General features: G+C 39.3%; 1 protein-coding gene across 2 annotated transcripts in view; it reads left to right on the plus strand.

The window, feature by feature from the left end:
• Nucleotides 1–15,355, plus strand: part of IPCEF1 (interaction protein for cytohesin exchange factors 1) — a 62,262-nt gene that overhangs the window by 33,981 nt on the left and 12,926 nt on the right. For both annotated transcript variants that reach the window (XM_026122199.2, XM_026122201.2), the window contains 4 exons: nt 283–354; nt 3,630–3,691; nt 7,326–7,414; nt 13,043–13,400. In XM_026122199.2, coding sequence (XP_025977984.2) covers nt 283–354; nt 3,630–3,691; nt 7,326–7,414; nt 13,043–13,400 — 581 coding nt within the window. The remainder of the gene's footprint in view (nt 1–282; nt 355–3,629; nt 3,692–7,325; nt 7,415–13,042; nt 13,401–15,355) is intronic.

Here is a 15,355-nt window from a genome sequence, read left to right on the forward strand (position 1 = left end):
TGTAGGTACACAGTAGATCTATATAATGACATAACAAAGGTCTTTGTTTTATTCTTTATTCCTTCCTTTTTTGTTTCTGTACTTTATACCCTTTGTATAATGTTTGCCCTATGAAATGAGTTAAAAATAGACTTGAGTTTTAAGAAAAAAGCTATTTGGATGGATAAGCTGATCCAGATTAATATAGTGGAGTGAATAAATATTTTAAATAATTTATTTAGTTATTTTTTTCTTATGTAAACTAGTTTTCTTCATACGTCTTTCATTTTTCTTTTCTTACAGTGCTATTAAGATCAGCCACCCACAGATCAAGACGTTTTATTTTGCAGCAGAAAATGTTCTGGAAATGAACACGTAAGTAAAAGTGAATGACCATGTTTCATCCTGTCTCACATCTTAGAACACTCACTCTTTGAAAGTTCATTCTCTCACTGTCAAGCAGTTGTTGACAAAGTTATTCTGGGAGTTACTAAATCTTTTTTTGTTTTCTGGTTATTATATAGAGGGTAACTACTTCTAATTCAAGTTGAACGTCTTATTCTAGTGCTGGATATTCTGGTAACTTGAATATTTTTCTGTAAGATATTAGAAATGGAATATCTGTTCACTAACTAAAGTTGAAATCAGAATCTTGTTATTAGCCTAATTTTGATATTAGTCTTCCCCACATTTGCAGATATAAATCTCTTTCCAGTAAAGAGGTGTCAAGACTTGATAGCAAGTTCATCACCTTGGGAGGTGTAAGGGAAGAAAGGAAAGAGGGAAAAGTATAATACACCTTTATTCCAGAAATGACCTAGGACTATGTCAGTTAACAAGGTAGTTAGAGAGATATAAAGAGCTGTTTCTTTAATGTAAATAAGCATATACTTCTCTGCCAAACTGTGTTGCAGTTAAATGATCCTTGTGTCAGAATCATTCTTTTTGCAAATGACCACAGGAACAACAATTTTTTCATGTGGTTGTTAATGAAAGAACGTAAAATTGGGTATGAGTTTTGCCATTTTAGAAACCACTGAGTTATCAGAAACAGATTTTACCTGCTATTTTACTTGTTAGTTTTGGCTGATTTATATGCATCTAATATCTTCTTTGCCTTTACTACTTCAAATTGTAGGCTGTTCACAATGCATTAAATGGCCAAAACTCAAATACAAAGCAGCATAATTTAAAAGGGAAGAGAGCTCCTATGTTAGTACAGTCAGGATTTTAATCATGACTCAACTGGTCACCTCTATGAGATCCTTCATAGACCTTTTACTGTTCTTTCCATCTAAAAATACGAGACTTGACACACATTTACTACAAAGGAAAAGGAGAGAGGTGAGGAGAATGTGTGTGCCCTGCTGAAGTAGCTATGGATATAGAAATATTATAGATATATCTACAATACTGCACAAATATAGGCATATATTTATAAATCTATATTCTATAGATACATATATGTAGCAATATGTTGCCTTTTGCAACTTGAAGAAGTGTAGAGCTTGTTGGTGGGGAAATAACCATCCTTTTCTGTACAGATATGTTTCTTGCCAGGGCTCCTGACTGGAGTGGGAAGTTCTTAAAGCAGATGGGCTGAGGAGCACTTAGAACAATGGGCCACTGGGCAGAAATATTTCTGCAGAGAAAGCAACCATTGTTGAGGCATGAAGGGGAAGGATGTAAGGAGAAGGAAAAGGAAAAAGTAGAGCTAATGGAGGACATGCGAGTGTTAATAGCCAGTTTGGAGGCCAGCTGGAGATCCTCAGAGTCTTAATGACACTTTTGAAATGTTTAGTCTCATGTGAATGAGTGAGTGAAATCTATGCAGGTGTCCCAGCCCTTACACCTTGATAATGATTTTCTTTAAACGCCACTTTTCAAGTAAATTTCATTTTGGCTTAAAGCTAGGGAGCCTAGTGTTAGAGCAGCTTGCATTATACTGCACTAGTACTAATTCCTCAGCATTGTAACCGATGATGTTTTACTTGGCAAAATATAAAATAGGTACATTTAATACATAAAGTACACACATACTCATGCATATGTCAAAACAGACTAAAAGACATCTGTTCTCTTGGCTCCAGTCCTGCAAATACTTATGCCTGTGAGTGGTTCCACTGAACTCACCGGGGCATTCATGTGTGGCAAGTTACTTGTGTGCGTAAATGTTCGATAGATCATGACCTTTTGTAACTCTTCATGCATATATCTATTAAATCAACAGTGGGCCTATTAATACAGTCATTTGCTTCATTAATTTAGTATGTATTTGCCATAGTCATGCATACATGGAAAGCAAATGTGTGCTGGCTGGCTGCATGCATTTACCTGGCCAGTTGCATGCCTTTACTAGTGAGCTGTCTGATCTTGTGCTTAAAGAAGTCCTGGATTTCTTAGCAACCCTTTTCTTTTGTTTAATTATTTTGATTAAAAATATCTTCTGTTAAAATTCTATTTAAAAAAGTCAATAATAAACCCACTCTTACAGGAATGATGCTTTGATTTCTTGAATTATTATGTGCTTCTATTGTTCATATTGCAGACTAAAAATCTAGTTATATTGCCACTGATCTAACTGGCAAATTTCCTATTGCTTCAACAGGAACAAGATCAGAGGCAATAGTTTCTCAGAGCTATGAATCTTAATTCCTGGCTTTTTTCCTATGTTCCCTATTTAGGCCTTGAGTTTTAATTTGAAAGTCTAGAGCTTTTTTAGTTGTTAGTTTCTTAAAACCTGGATAGATCTGAATGACCTATAAACAAACACAATATACAAAAAGTATATCCAGGGATTGTTTCAAGCATTAGAAAAATGTAGCCACCTAGGAAGAGAAATGAAAAACTGTTAATAGCTCAAAAGCAACACAGGAAGTAAGACCTACTAAAAACAAAAGTGCACAGGGATTTGAAGAAAGCTGTGCATAATTGTCAGAAAGTTGGGTTTATATGGCTTTTCTTATATTGTCCTATAATGGCTCTGGCCAAGGACAACTGACATAATCTTTAATGGCTCTTACTGCTTTTGCTTCATCTCATCTGAGAGATGACACCTAAACAGTAGGACTAAGCCAGTGACATTTTGTTATAGCACAAATACTTTTCCTTTAGCTTCCACAAACGGTTCCTTTAGCTTTCACAAATGGCTTCCTTGGTTATCAGTACTGCTTTTCTAAGGATTAGGAAAAGATGACGTCCCAGCCAGCTAGTCCTAGCTTACCACATGGAGTCTGAGAAGAACACAAAGGCTGTATAACTGAGAAGTATGAATAGTTTGCTGTAGTACTTGGTTATGTCACTGGTTCAGAATCAATGTGTAGAACGAGTTTAGAAAAAGAAAATTCTAGGTAGTCTTACAGACTGTCTATCACCTATTACAAGATGGGACATGTGAGCTGCTTAGTGCATTTCTACTTCGAAGGGCAACTGTGCCAACCACAGTTTTTACAAGGAATGGGAATATTAGCATTCAGGTAACTGGTGTCTTTTTAAAAGGTGCCCTAAGAAATACAAAGAAACTCTGACATTTAGACTTCAGGTTAACCAAAACAGATATGGTGATATAGAACACATCCGAAAGGAGCAATACTGTTTCGCGACAGAATGTAAGTATCTCTAACAATATATTCCCTCCGTTTCTAACATAGGTGGCTAAGTAAGCTGGGGATGGCTGTAGACCCTCAGGCATGCAATGGGAAGAATGAAGAAGGTATGTTTCTAACCATGGTTTTAGTATGTATCTACGTAACGTTTTTCGCATGGCGAGGTTTGTTCTGGGCTGATTTTTGTCACCCATTTTCTTTGTTTTAAATAGTAACCTTGGGCCTGTCTACCTGCTGAGCTCAGAAGCACCACACTCACTCAGTACAGGCTAACCATAGTTAAAGAAACACTGCTGAGCTGCTTATAGAGATGCTCAGTGATCCTTCTGATGGATGTTTAACTACCATCTGGCAGTTTGCTGGCTGGCTAAGCCCACAAAGTACAAAGAGAAACAGCTGTGCTACTTGGGTTTTGAGTTTGTAAGTTATATTACAGGAGTTGTGTTATGAGCTGGGAGCTTGCTAGCTTGGGAACATGTGCAATGTAGATGTGTCCCTAATTTCTCCTCTGATTTGGGGGGTTCCAAGAGCAGCAGTGTCTGTCGGGGTACTGAAGTGTACAATTTCCTTTCCAGCCAAGCCCAAGAGTTAATTGTGGAATGACTAATTTTAAAAGCCTAGTCTCCTAAGAGAGATTTCCTAATTTGCACACTGACATAATAGAACTTTTTTGGAGGTTGATACCTGCACCCAAATCACAAATATGGGTTGAGGACAATGAAACAGTCATTTGTCACAGTGGTCAGTATCACCATCAGCTTCAGCTGGTGAAGATGTGTGTGTTTAGAACTAGTTTAGAGCTCAAAGCGTTATGGGCAGTTTTATGAAATGCCCCTTAGCAAACCTGGGATGAACTTTGACCTGAGGAACATGTATTTTTTTATGGGCTTTTGAGTCTCCATTTCTGGAGTATTAGTTCAGTGCCTTTTTTAGAACTGCTCAGATTCTGAAGAAACAAGCGCTATGAAGAAGAAACTGGTGTTTAGACTGATATGAATACTTAAGTGATGCAGCCTGTGTTGTCTAAGCACTGGAAGGCTCTTCTCCATATCTCTTCTGCAACTTTGCAGAGTAAGAATGTGGTTCATGTCCAACTTTGGACATGTGATGTCATTATTGATTTGTCTGATCTGGCTCCAATATATACTCTGCCATTAAAAACAGCTTTCACTGATAAATATAGATATCACTGATTTCTGGAGATTCAGCAGGTCTCACTTTTTCTTTTTTTTGTCTTCATTTCATCATTCCTCTTCATTTCTTGTCAGGAAACCTGTTAATTCCCATTTCCCTAAATTCCTTCAAAATGTCTGTGTCCTCTTGTAACCCAATTGTATCAGAGCAATCTGAGATAATTAGTGTGGAGGGCTTTACAGAATACTAGGCTGTGTGTAGCAAGAACTGCATGATAATTACACTTGGGGAAGAAGTGTCCAAACATGTTTTCTATGTTTACGCAAAGGAGGAGATTGATTGAAGGTAATGATTGTCAAAATACTATACATAGAAACAAATTATTTTTTAAAAAACCTTGGAAAATGTAGCACATTGGTTGGCTCGGCTGAGTCAAGAGCTCAAAAATTTGATTAAAAATAAGAGCCAACTAAGCATCATAAAAAAGAGAGAGAGACAGACAGACAAAGACAGAGAGACAAAATAATCCACTCAAGCAACCTTTGCAGCAGGTTATCTAATTACCCAGGAATAAACATAACACAGCCAAGATTTCTTCAACTTTTGAAGCTGGCTGCCTGTTGCTCTTTTCAGGAAAAAGCCCTCCAATTCTGGTGCCAAACACCTACTCATCTTTCCACTGCTGTTTTGTCACAGGTGCTCCAGCAGCTCTCTTGAGCATGGGTTCAGTACCCTATTAGCATGCCCACACGGACATGCCTTATAGAGGCATCGTTACACTTCAGAGAAATGTCACCATTACCCATAGTCACTTCTGTTTCTAGTGACCCAATTTGCCCCTCTGTATCACACATCGTAACTCTCCAGGAAGGTCTTGGTTCTCGCTGTGGCAATTCTTGTATATTCATTTGCTTTCTCGGCCTTCAGCCCTCCTGTTAGCCTATTTAGAGTATCAAAACAGCTGTTGATTCTTTTGCAGTTCTTTGGTTTGAAAAAAAGGGGAGCTATAGAAACAGTAAGTTCTTTACTCAGAGTTATTCAAGAATGTATTCTTGGAGCCCTAAAATTTGATACAGGCCTTACTGCAGCCAGTGTCGGTCCTTTATGCTAAGATGTGCCAGCACATATTTTCACTAAACCGAATAGCAGTTATGCTATTAAAAGCTATGCAAACAATAGTACTGTGAGGAAACATGTATACATTATTCAAAAAGTAACGAATCTCCTTAAGTTTCACTTTGCTAACATCTTAGAAACCTCTCTCTCTTCTATGAAATTGTTATCTTCTAAAACTTTTTTACCCTCACAGTGTGGTTATTAGAACCCCAGCACAAAAAGAAAGCGTGCAGGTATTAATTTAGCTAAAAGATGTGATAAGCATAAGTGTTTACCCACAGACCATGCTAACATTACTTTCTGCTGATTCAAGCCCATGAAGTCCAGCTCTTACAAAATGCTTTCTTCATATAAACAGCCCTTACTACCTCGGAGAGAGAGGGCTGGGGAAGCATTTCCACCAGAGAGATGCAGTTGCTCTTTAAGAGCACAAACTGACGTCATGCAACTCGCACTGAGGGAGAGGAAGTGAAGAGTGCTGGCTCCCGTGCAAACCGCAGGGCCAGTCTTTGCACGTCTGACACTTAGCACTTGCTGATGTTGTCCTGATTAAACTCTTAACTGCTTGTTACCACACAGGTCCCCAGCTCACCGGGGTAGGTGTGAGCTCTGTCACACTTGACACGTGGTACAGCAAAGCGTGCAAACACCTGCTCCCATAAAGGTTTGAGCCGAAGGGGCGATGCATGTTGGGAGTTTTAGTGGCGGGGAAGTCGTTCTGCTCCGTGGTTAGAGCCAAGCTCTGGAAATAGGAACCATCAGTTTACTGCCTCTCGTTTTTGTCTGTGTCTCATTTTATCAAATGTCTGGTTATCACTTTATTTAATCCTGTGTTTAAAAGCACTTAGGAAGTGCTGGAAAATACCTCCGTGTGCTTCACAGGTAGTTCAATAACAACATGACTGCCTCTCTGCCACGGGTAAAACCACTATTCCACATGGTGTGCCTATGTGAGTTACCGTGTGGTGGCAGAAATTTCTGATGAGGGGGCTTTATTGCTCTCCTAAGTACCATGCAAGCAGTCTGCTTTCCGAACTCTCAGTCAAAATACCAGTGCCTGTTGCCTGTTCAGGACAGTTTACTGGATACAGGTACAGAACCTGCCACTTGCAGCAGGTCTCCCTAAATTATGCAACAAACCGTGCAGCCTTTCTTTTAAAGGCTAAAAAGAAAAAAACCTCCACCGACTCCCCCCAGCAAAATACCTTCCCCAGCAAAACACCCCCTTTAAAGCTATCTATAGCAGTGCTACCTAGTGTTTCCTGCCATAGCAATTATGTGTGCGTAAAAAGGGGGGGGGAAAAAAAGTTGCCATGAAGTAGTGGAGCATTACCACAGGTGGGTTAATTTTCACCATAGGAGACACTGATATGTTAGTGTGGTTCTCAGAGCAGAAAGTGCTATTTAGTAATATTTGGTTACCATAGTGCTGTGGGGAATACATGAGTGTCAGTCTAACTGTTTTTGTTCATTTTTCCATGTCTGCCCCAGAATGTTACAGTGAAAGCGAACACGATGATCCAGAAATAACAGACACACCACCTCCCCCCTACACAGCCCAGCCACCACCTCCGCATTTGGTAAGTCTCACAGTAATTAGCTTGTTTCTAGTTGCTAACCAGTTGGAACAAATCTCTCTTCAGAAGGTATATATATGTTCACCTAATAACCTAAAGCAGGGGCTGTAAATGTTCACTTTTTGCCTGTGAAATGTGGATGCGCTAACTCACCACCCACCTTATGACAGAGCTTGCAGTTATTCTCGCCTCCTCCGCTGAGAGCCTCATACTTGAAAGAACAAGCTCCTTCAAATGGAGACTTACCTGTTTTAGAAAGGAAGGTGTCTCTCTACCTCGCGTACACAGCATGTCTTTCCTTTACAAGGTTTTTAACATGCTACCATAACCTAGTATTTCATACTATTCTTTTCCATTCCAATCCCAAATCTTTTTTTTTTTTCTGGCCATCTCTGACGGCATCATCCAACAGATCTGTATTTATTTGAGTGAGCTACTCTTAAAACTGCTGAATTTGAAGCTGCACTTGCAGCAGGAAAGTAAAGGGAAGTGAAAGGAAAGTGGTCTCTGCTCACAGTGAAAAAAATCTGTACTTTTCCTCTACCTCTGAAAAAGAGACTATAAACAAAGCAAGTAGGCATCCTCCCCAAATCTGTGTTGTTTTTCTCTCTTTCTGTGGAGCATTTGTCCAGAATATTCCTTTCTGCTTAGCTTTATTTCATGAATTAAAATAAGCAGTAGACACCCTCATGTGTCTAATCAAATTGACTTACCTAGTTATTAGCCAGTTACTGACCTATTAATCTTGTTTCTATATTGTTGCTTTCCCCAATGTTCTCATCTTGCTTTATATACCTTTTAATATATGAACTTTACTTATTTTGTGTTTAGAAATGACTAATCCAGCTGGGGACGGTAGTGCACCTGAAATAAGGATCCTTAGTTCAAGCCTTTCCATCCCCTGTTGAAAGTTAACACCGAGGGGTAGACAGTAATATACTTGATACAAAATTGTATATACTTGATATAAAATTGTATTACTGGGAAGGGGAAGTACCCACTACCTCATCGATCTGGTACAGGTTCCTCTACTGGCACACTGAAACAACGGTAGCTGAGGTGCTCACAGAGACAGATCAGCTGTAGAAGCTTGCATGGTCATAGTCGATAATAAAAGGAGATGTGATGGCACAGAGCTGCCTGTCTGCTATTCTTTAATTAGCTCTCATAAAGCTGGGAGTATATGTCACACCGTCACCTATTTGCCCCCTTCTGTTTCAGTCAGATAAGTCAGTGTTCACTTCCCCTCCGAGAACAGTTGTTTAATGTTAATTGCTGTAAAATGATCCACCTGGCACTCGGGGGATGTGTGGTGTTCACTGCTGTATAAAATATGATTCTTTACTGGCTGTATTAACTGAAAGTTAAATGTGGCTGAGTGGCTATAAATATCGGAGAAAATAGGAACCTTGGCAATGTGACTCCAAGAGTTATTTTGGGCCAAAGGCTGATAATGAAGCATCTTGAATTTCATACCTCAGTGGCTTGCCTTTAAGTGTCTGTAGATGTCTTTCCCTTCTGCTCACCCCTAAGCGAATGCCTGCATTTTTCAAGATGATGAGTTTAAACAGGTGCTATTTTGTAGTTTTCTGTTTTTCTGGCTTACTGCTGCGTGTCAGTCTGTTGTTGCAGATACAATCTCCGGTTGTCTCCTTCCCATATGATCTTCTGGGAGGGTATGGTAGGAGACAAGGCTGGCTTCAAGATTTTAGTAGGGGAGGCAGGTGCTGAGGGATCCTGCTTCCTCAGTCTTTCCTCATAAGGCTTATCTTCCCTCCAGCCTTTTCCTTTCTGAGCTGCTTTCCCTTCTCCTCATCCTCATCTTAAAGTCAATTCCGCTATGGACAAAAGTTAGTGTCTGCTAAGCAGATTAGTCTTCTCCTCCTCCCAGAAGAGGCAACTGAGGTAAAGCTCCAGCTGCCAGATGCTCAGATTGCTAATGTGGTGGGTAGGGAACACTTAGGTACCAACAGAGCCACATTTGACTACAAATCAGAGTCCTCTTTTAAATTATGGATATTACCCCCCTTACTCCTGGCAGCTACTGCAGCAAGAAAACCACTGAAAAGATTGGGAAAGCACAGCTTTTACTGGGAAGTCAGTTCTAGGGATGGAGCTCTTGGTTTTGGGAGGGCTGATTAGACCCTGCTTGCTGCCTGTTCATTCACTACAGTATTTTTGTATCAAGCCACAAGCTCCTGAACATTTGATAGATTTGGGATGCCATTATGTGGGTACACATCATTTGGGATGCCTGCTTGTATCTTTTCAGATTGCTACTAGAAGAGACACTTATCCTGGAAACTCAGAACAGCATCAGGAATGTTATAGGCTCTTGACTGGGGCTTATTTCACCTTTTCTTTTTGTGTGTGTGTGTGTGTGTGTGTGTGTGTGTGTGTGTGTGTGTGTGTGTGTGTGTGTGTGTGTGTGTGTGTTGTACTTTTGCCTCCCAAGTGCCAAGGGCATTTTGCAAAACAGGAATTAGAAGCTATGGACACTTTTGAAAATTAACCCCCTGTTGTCTCAATTAGAAAAGCCTCCAAACTTCTTGAGATCAACTCCAGACTGCCAGACTGGAAACTATTAATCTGGAAATTAATAGTCATCCAGGTGCAGGCTCTGCTATCTATTAGAGCAACAAACATTTTGCTGTACTTATACCACGATGTTTTAGTTGCTGTTCTGTTCTCTGCTAATTCAAAACATTCTGACCATTGAAAAACAAATAGCAGTGAGCATGAACCTTTTATGTTTATGAGTGCTTCTGGGTACTGTTGAAGAAAAAAGCAAGTGAAAACTGGATACATGTTAGCATCTGTAGGACAAAAGTTTTACTGACCATTTGCATTAATTTTGCTGTACGTGAATGGATTTAATGGATTTAAAAACCAGCAGCCATGTTGAGCCAATAGATTGCAACAATTCTGAAAGAGTCGTTGACATGTTTCATGGAGATAATTTTTCTCTAAAAAATGCCTAGAGAGTCCTTTATCTCCAGTGGAATCCTTACAGTCTGCTCGCTTGAACATCTGCTTTTTAAAATGTCCCCAAATGGAGATTTATTTTTACATGGATGATTGCAAGTCTTCCGAAGGAACCACTTTAGTAGCTTAGGTAAACATTGGTCATGCCAAGAAAAATAAAATACAGTTATATATATTCACATATGTAGAGAAAGAGAAACATGTTCTGGCAATCTTCTTTACTCTCACCCAAATCTTTTCTTTAACACAAAATGAAAATGAAAACAAAAATACATTCCATTCAGTGAGACGTCATTTTCATTTCAATGGCACTTTCTATTGCATGGAAAAATGCCGGAAAAATGTAGGTGAGATCTAACATATTCCTTTTCTGCCTTTGAACAATTGAAATTAGACCATAAACACCATGTGTGCATGAGCTTTTACTTTTCAGTTGTTCGTCTTGGCTGTACAAACAGTTCAACAGTTTGTCTTCTCAATAGGAGTTCTGAGACAGATGAAATGCTCCAGGTCACCCATGCTCCCAAGGGGACTTTTGTCCCTGGTAGATGTAGTTTATGACAGCACCTCCTTCTCCTTGCCTTTATGGTGCATTTGTAAAGGTTTTCTTTTTAAAAGCAAATAGCTACCTGAAACAAAGTTTTGTACTTTTCATAAATAAGGTTTGTTCCCATAGCATTTGGGATAGTCTTGGAGGAATGGCTTTGAAAATTTACAAAAATAAAGAAAGTGGTGCAGACAAGTGGTGACCACAATCTGATATCGGTCCTCCTCATTTTCTGAATTGATTAGTAGCTACATGAAGTAACGAGATCAAAACTATAGAAAGACAATCCCGTATGCATTGTTTAATGTAAAAAGGAAGTAGTATATGCTATAGGAACACTGAGTTGCAGAAGTTTACATAGCATAATCCAAAAATGTGGTCACACTTCGTTTATATGAATAGTTCTTGTTTCTAGTTTACCAGGTGATTATTAATAGATATTCCAGGCTAGTCCCTTTATTGTGTTTTCATCTTGTCCAGGTTTCCCTAGCAACACCATTTCAGTAATTTTCAGTACTACTAGCTTAGTTATCATCTATTTTAATCCCTAGAGAGCTATTCTACATACATCCATAAACTTTCCAGACTTGTGGTCTGTCAGGTCTGGTATTCTGATTTTGACAGTGGTCAGTAGCAGCTGATTTGCAAGTACTAAAATTTTTGCAGTAGCAGATATGAGAAATCTGGCTTTCATATTAGGTCTCATTGTGATTTCTAGTAGTTGTTGCTAATGGCTGCAATATGAGGCTTTGTCTCCCTTCCACTGCTTTATTATTGTTAATTAATCTGCTTCTGTGTCTTTGCATGTGTATCTGTGTGTTGTTGTGTACCTATGTAGTAACTTTTTGGCCTTTGAAGCTTTGCTAAATTCTTAAGCTTTGCTTAATTCGACTTTGATTTGGCAATGCCACAATTAACTGTGTAGAAATGTCCTCTCCACACAATTATATTATGCGTTGAGTTGTTCTTGTTAACAGTTTTGAATGTGTGCCTCTCAGTTTAGTGGAGTGTCCTTTGACTCTTTTCCTTGGCTCATCTTTTCAGTCGTGGTTGGTCATTAAGAAGCAGACTAGTGCCAGTTCTCTTGTGAGAAAAGTTGCTTCTGGTGACTAGACAGTAGTATAGGTCAGCCAGTGTAAATGACTCCTGTAGAAAAAGACCTAAGCATCTATCTGCCTGTCTGGGTAGCTACATACCTTTCAGAACTTTCTTCTTTTCCTAAACCTTTCTTTATGTGGTATTATGCGCCTATTAAACCCTCTGTCATTCATCTCCTAGCTCCTAATGAGGGCTTGTAGATGTCTGTGATCCCCTTCTGGTTGTATGAACTCTTGCTGAGACCAGTATGGCATAGAGGGGCCCTAGGATGTGCTGGCTATTTTTGATGTGTCTGTAGTGAAGCTCGAGTCTGTTCCCCGACTCGTGCTCAAGGAAGAATTTTGGCAAGTGAATGAGCAGCACAAATCTTGTACCATTCCCCATTTGCATGCCCTTTGCCTCTTGGTTGCCTGCCTTTCCTTTTCGCCATTGGCTTGCCAGTATATTACCAAGCCTTCTTGGCTTGATGGATAATTAGTCCCTTGAATGGACCAGGTGAAATAGCTTTGTGTGCTGAGAAAGTCAAGGTAGTTCACTGCTCAGGCTCATTCCTCGCTGTCTCTGGTTATGGCATCGATGGATTTACTGAATGCTTCAAGACAACTCCATGGTTAAAGACTAATTTAAGGCTTCTCTTCTGCACCCTTGATTAGATCAACGGAGTGAATAGACAGTAATGAGTGAAAGTGAATGTGCAACCTAACATGGAATGTTGCATTCAAAACTTGACATTTTTTTTCTTGCTCTGTTGTTTCTAGGCCTTGCCAGGTTTTGATCTGTTTTACCCCTCACCTCATCACTTAGTTTTTGAAAGTACTACTATGTGAGAGACTGGCTTTCATACCTCAGGCTTGTTTGGATGCATATTTGATCAGATTATATCTGGTTTGGTCAGTTAGCATTTCTGCTGCATATCTACAATGTGTAGAGCCTAGGGACAGAAATGACTTGGAATAACTTTTTGTTTTGTTTTGGGGTTTTTTTTTGTTTCTGGAAAACAGGATCAGCAGAAGTCCTCCTTGACCTCAACTCTGTCAAGTGAAGCATCTTGTTCTGTCTTCTCTCCTGAAAGCACTTTCAACTCCCAAGAGTCATCTTCTTCCTTGATGTCCAAAGTGGTTTATCCTGAGAGGCAGTCCTGGCTTGACCTAGTTAACAGCTCTGCTGTAGAAGAGGGTGATCAGCCTTTAACCTTCTGTGTCCAGATTCACTCTGAGGAGCAGCCAAAAGTGGACTGTGGAAAAGTGGCAGAAAACCAGGAGGTTCAGCCCAGTGGTGGATCCCAAAATTCTTTGTTAACTCCAGATATGCATTGCCTAGCCATGCTAGATGCAACAGGACAGAAATTGCTAGCCAAAGGTGAGTGAAGAAATTTTGTCTGTGCTTCAAATATATAACCTAGTATCTAAATGAGAAGTACCTTTAGACTTTTTCTCAAATTTTACCTAGATGTTAAAATCATAACCTCTGTATAAAATCCTAATATAGACGTATTTTTATTGGCTTTCTATATTTTAATATGTCTGTCTTTATTGATTAGAACTGAATCTAAATTTTAAGAGAGTCTCACAAATGGGAGTGGAACCAGACATATCTGGACTGTCACAGAACTGACATCCTAAGCAAAATGGAAGGTAGTGTAGGAAGTGGTAAATATGGAGTAATGTCAATCCACCTTCAAAAATGAAAGGAGTTGCCTTGCCTTCTACCACATATTCCTTATTGATTTCACTGAACTTCATCATAATCAAGGGAAAACATGTGCAATCCTGAATCAGAAAGTCATTTAAGACTGGACTTTGTTTAAGCATATGGGTATCTGCATTGGTATCATAATACTGAAACATACTGCTAAATTAAAAACATGATACATTTTCCAGAATTTGGCCATTCTTACTTTAATAACCCTAGAGCCATAGTAAGGCCACGTGCCTTGTCTTTTGAGCTTTGTGGCATTGCAAGTAGTGAAATGGCTGGGCCTGGCAGAAATGGTGCCCCTAAAGAAACACATAGTAAATGCATTGTCTTCTATAATCTGACTTTCTGGATTAAATTTAAACATGTAATGTCTTTGGGAAACATTCTTTGGGTGAACTGAGGGATTGTCAGGTTTCATATGAGCCCATATTTCGGTACATTCAGGTGGACTGTTGGAGCGTACTCTATATATGACATAGTGGCCTAAAGATCCCGTTAAGCAAGGTTCAATGGTTACTCTTCAGAAGTGTAAACTTCACCTTTTGCGTAGAGTGTGTTACTGTGACATTCTCAGAAATCCTGCAGTAATGCTCAGGTTGATGCTTACCATAGTAACTGTAAGGGTACTGACAAGTACTTTTATGGATGGTTATAGATTTAGCATGACACATTTGTAATCATTTAAAGTACATTTTATATGCTGAAATCATACAATGATACAGTAATCCTTACCAATACAATCAGGATTAAAATGTAAATCCAGGCACATTTTGGTATATTCCCACTATTTGGAAGGTGATTTAATTGTCTGAAAAATATTTTGGGGGAAATGAATATTTCCATCTGCTCACCCCTTAGCAGGCAGCTTTCCCTGATTGCGGAACGCTTCCATTCTAACCACTCTGTTGATCTGTGATGGAATTCCAGAAATAGATCATTGCAGTGAGATAGTCACTATGGAAACTGTATAACCTCACTAGTTACTGTCTGCATCATAACCTGTTGTTGAGCCAGTAAGAGGTGCGCTGCACATGCGTTTTTCTTTCCTTTATCAAGTCTGCATGGTATGGGGAGGGGATGGAGAGTGTTTGTAACTTTTTCTTGCAATGGCCCCTGGAAAAATAAATGAAAAAATTTGCAAGGAGATTAACTAAGCTACCTCAATTTGAGAATATGAGGTGGAAAAAAGGACAAATGTAAAGTAGTGATTCAGTTCAAAAGGAAAGTTATTGGAAAGGACGTAATTCTAGTTCTGTGGCTTATCCCCCAAGAGTTTTGCCTCCAGCTAGTTGATAAGGATATGCATGAATCCTGTGAAATGAATTTCAAGTATGGGGTAAATGCTAGCTGCCAAACCATATTATTTACCATAAGCAATAAGAACGCCATAGACTGACCTGCTGTGAAACAAGAAGGATGCATACCTCAATGATTTACTAGTGCAATCAGGATTATGTGTTTTATGATTTTCTCAATAGTGCATTTCTCATAACTCTTCCCGTTTTAGAGTAGTTGGACTGTGTCCAAAAGTAGATGGAACCATCTAACGTTGGTGTGTGTTCTGAAAGCACGCGTCCTGTGTTGCGTAAAGCCTGTACTGTTGTTCTCACAACAGG

Source organism: Dromaius novaehollandiae, chromosome 3 (genome assembly GCF_036370855.1).
Source record: "Dromaius novaehollandiae isolate bDroNov1 chromosome 3, bDroNov1.hap1, whole genome shotgun sequence".
In the NCBI taxonomy this organism is placed as follows: Eukaryota; Metazoa; Chordata; class Aves; order Casuariiformes; family Dromaiidae; genus Dromaius; species Dromaius novaehollandiae.